A 4,217-nucleotide genomic window follows, 5' to 3' on the forward strand; every position below is an offset into this window, starting at 1 on the left:
ATTCTTTGCAGAACATTTCCATGCAGTCCATAAGCATGATCTCAAGGTTCCACTTTGTTCCTTCTCTGACCTCACTGTCTTCAGTTTGCTGCTATTTTCTAATGAAGTTCAATGTAACTTCAAAGAACAATACCTCATCCTTCGATTCTACTCATCACAGCCTTCCAGACTTAGCGGGAGAGAGACTATATATCCTGCCGGTCTCAGTTGAGTCTCTCTCTCAATCTTCAGTAGACATCTGTGACCAGACCACTGCAGCATATCTTTTTAGATGTTGTCTCTCCAAGTGATATCCAGGATCTTGCGAAGATGGAAGACATTCAATCTAACAATTCCCTTCCACAATCCTGTATCCCTTTTCTCATTGAAATCAGGTATCAAACTGGGGCTAGATGCCTTCGATTGGTTCCTTGATTCCAACAATTGATTTGTTTTTCAAACTCACCAGCTGTTTAGTTCCACAATCCTAATAGTTGATTGGCCCCTCAATCCCAGAAGCTGATTGATCTCTCAATTCTAATAGTTGATTGGTTCCTTAACACATACAGCTGATTCGTCCCTTTATCCCAGTAGCTGATTGCTAGGTTTTTGAACCAGTTGATTGGTTCCACCTATTTCAGCAGCTGATTGGTCCCTAGATTGCAGTGGGGTTGCTATGATTCTTTGAACTGCACTGTCACTGGTCCCTCAACACCAGCAATTGATTGGTCTCTTGATCCCAGCAGCTGAATGCTCCATCAATCCCAGTAACTAATTGATCTCTGGATTCCAGAAGCTGATTGGTTTCTTCATAGCAGCAGCTGATTGGTCCCTTGATCCCAGTAGCCGATTGGTCTCTCAATCCTAACGTTGTTTGGTGTTTCCATCCCATGAAGTTGATTGATCTGTCGATCCCAGCAGGTGATTGGTACCTTGATCCCAGTAACTGATTGTGTCTTCAGCCCAAGCAGCTGATTGGTTCCATCCATTTCCAGAGTTGATTGGTCCCTCAATCCCAGCAGCTGATTAAATTTGGTTTTAGATTCCGACGTTTTATTGTCATGTGTACTCGAGTACAGAAGTACAAGAGTACAATGGAAAGTGTACAATGTTGCCATATCTTAGGTACAATGGTAACACAGTGTGGAGCTGGAGGAACACAGCAGGCCAGGCAGCATCAGAGGAGCAGGAAAGCTGACGTTTTGGGTCGGGACCCTTCTTCTGCTGTGTTCCTCCAGCTCCACACTGTGTTATCTCTGATTCCAGCATCGGCAGTTCTTGCTATCTCTTAGGTACAATGGTACCCAGGTAGAAAGTGGTAAAAGAGAAAAACAATGTTAAAAGTTAAACATTACAGACTATCATAGTGTAAACAGAAAAATAAAGAAATAAAGTAATAAAGTAATAGTTAACGTTAAAGTCCTTCATATTAATTGGAAAAATGAAGAAATTAAAGTTAAAGTTGCAACATTTTCTTGTGTGCTTAGGCATGCTGTGGCTCCGAACTCCTCTGCTTAGCTCACTCTCCGGGAGATGTCGGCTGTCTGGTTCTCGCCACTGCTGTTGCAGATACGGGGAGACCTCAGTCACCGCTCGCTCTTCCCACATTTGGATCACTCCACGCTCCAGACCTGACAAAGACGCAATCCCATCGGCACTGAAGCTGCCACCTCTGATTTCCTCCTGATGCTTCCGGAACATGCTCAGGCAACACCCATCACCAAAGAAAGGAGAAAGCAAAAGCAAAAAGAAATTAAAAAAGAAAAGCAGACGTATGTGGACAAGCTCAGGAGCTTGAACGCAGCGCTGCTACACCTCCACTCAATTAGTCCCTCAATCCCAGAATCTCATTTAGAGCTCATTGCCAGTAGCTACTGGTCCCTTGATCCAAGAAGATGATTGGCCCCTGAATTGCAGCAGCTAATTGGTCTTCGACCCTTAAAGTTGATTTGGACTCTTGATTCCAGAAGCCGACGAGTATCTCAATCCCAGCAGCTGATTTCTCCATCAACCCCAGCAATTAGTTGTTCCCTCGATCACAGATGCTGTTTGGTCTCACCTTCCCATCAATGATTGTTCCCTTGATCCCAGCAGCTGATTGGTCCCTTGATCCCAGTAGATGATTGGTCTTGCAATCCCAGAAACTGATAGGTCTCTCAATCCAAGCAGTTAATTGGTCCCTCACTCTTAGGAGTGGATTCATCCCTGGATCCCAGTCGTTCTTTGGTCCCTCAATTTGAGTATTTGATTGCTCCCACTATCCTAGCAGCTGATTGGTCTCTCTATCTCAGCAGTTGATTTGAGCCTAGATCCCTGCAGCTGATTGGTTCCTCCATCCCAGCAGCTGATTGGTTGTGGTTGGGGGGACGATGGTGTTGCTCTGATTTTTCCGGTTCCGGGTCACGATCTTCACGCTGTTCCCTGCTGCCATGCTGAGGCTCCGGTTCCTGTCCCGGCTCGTGTCGGTCTCCTCCCGTCTGGGCCCTCAGGCTACCTTGACGACACCGCCGCTCGCCTCCGTCATGCGGCCCGGGCATCCGGGGATCCGCGGCCTCGCTCGCTCCATGTGGCTGCTTTGCAGCTCGGCCTCGGGCCGTAGGCCGCTCGGCTCCAGCCACCTTCTCAACGGCGTGTCCTGCGGCTGCGGGGCCCTACACACGGAGGGTAAGGGAGGGGGTGGGTGCAGAACCGGTCCCCGTGCCCCTGGTCCTTGTCCCCGTCCCCGTCCCTGACCTCAGCCCCTCTCCCGCCTCTCCCTGGTTCATTGGTGGGGCTATGGCCTCTGCTATGCTGTGCACTGCTGCCCACCCAGGCTGTGCTGCAAAACGGGATTAGAATAGTTAGATGATTATTTTTAAACTGGTGCAGACTCGATGGGCCTGAGGGGCCTTTTTCTGTGCTATTGACTTCTGTGACTTAGGCTCTAAGTTGAAGGTCTCCTCTTCTTCAGGGCCAAGTCCTCGGCTGTGAAGCCAGCGAGAGCTTTGGGTCGCTGTCTGTGTGAAACATGATGTGGTGTTCTTGTATCTGATCTCAACTGGCTGGATTTGCGTTGTCCCTGTAGGTGACAAAGCATTCGCTCAATTTCTCATTGATGAAATCAAGGAGGAGAAGAAAATCCAGAAGAGTTCGTCACTGCCGAAGGTGTCAGGAGGCTGGGAAATTGGGCTGAATGGGACTGAGGCGAAACTTGTAAGGAAAGTTGATGGTGAAAAGTAAGTGAGGTCACTCAGGTAGCATTTGGGCAAGCAGCCAGTTTGTATGTTTTTAGTTAAAATCATGACAACGGATTGTGGACAGGACAAGAATTTGGCTTTTTTTTTTAACTAGTTCCGTAGATTTGTTTTTAAAATCTCACCTGAACTTGATGGTATCTCTTGGTTTAACAACTCATCCTAAAGAAAGCGCTTCCTATTGTGCAGTAGGTGATGGACAGGAGTACATAACAAAGACCACATTGCTGATAAGTTCAACAGGCCTGATAGTTTCTGTTGAGGTTTCTTTTTCATTCCCTCATGGGTGCCTCTGGCTGGGCCAGCATTTATCGTATATCCCAGCGGACAGTTAAGATCAACCACGTTATCTGCAGTCACATGTAGGCCAGACCAGGTAAGAACGACAGCTTCTTTCCTTGAGGAAGGAAATCTGTTTGCTACGATCAGATTAATAGCCTAAAGGTAATATTTCCCGGCCATCACTTCCCCAAGCAAATAACATTGAGTCCAGTGTAACGTTTTTGGAACTGGAGATGCTGCTGTTATCTGTTAAATTTCTCCAGCAGCTTGTATTTCAGATCTGAATCCACAGTAATTGTTTTTATCAAATATACAAGTCCCTGGAGCAGGGCATTAAACCCACAACCTCTCACTCAGGTGAAAGTTAAGCCAACAATCGAATATCTCGGCATCTAGTTACTTCTGCCCCAAAAGAATTGAATGTAGAATAATTATGTACTACATGCTGAAAAATGCATTTTAATTTTAGAAAATATGTTGAAATACAATGGAAGTCCAGGGTTTGAGTGAAGATTTGTAACTCCGGTACTGGTTGTAGATGTTGGTGTGTTCGCCGAGCTGGGAGGTTTGATAGCAGATGTTTCGTCCCCTTACTAGATGACATCCTCAGTGCTGTGGAGCCTCCTGTAAAGCATGTGCCTGTGAACCTGCACAAGACAACAGCGCTTCTATAATGGGAGTCCATTACAACTTGGACTCTGGAGTCCATTACAACTTGGACTC

At 46.6% G+C, this 4,217-nt stretch overlaps 1 protein-coding gene across 1 annotated transcript in view; it reads left to right on the forward strand.

Annotated features, from left to right (window-relative positions):
- Positions 1-2,338: 2,338 nt before the first annotated feature.
- The window catches only part of LOC109921230 (complement component 1, q subcomponent binding protein), an 11,446-nt gene continuing 9,567 nt past the window's right edge, over positions 2,339-4,217 (forward strand). The window contains exons 1-2 of the mRNA XM_020521266.2: positions 2,339-2,643; positions 3,044-3,194. Of these exons, the coding sequence (XP_020376855.1) occupies positions 2,409-2,643; positions 3,044-3,194 (386 nt within the window). The 5' untranslated portion in view covers positions 2,339-2,408. The remainder of the gene's footprint in view (positions 2,644-3,043; positions 3,195-4,217) is intronic.

The sequence above is a fragment of the Rhincodon typus genome, chromosome 26 (genome assembly GCF_021869965.1).
Source record: "Rhincodon typus isolate 14 chromosome 26, sRhiTyp1.1, whole genome shotgun sequence".
Lineage (NCBI taxonomy): Eukaryota > Metazoa > Chordata > Chondrichthyes > Orectolobiformes > Rhincodontidae > Rhincodon > Rhincodon typus.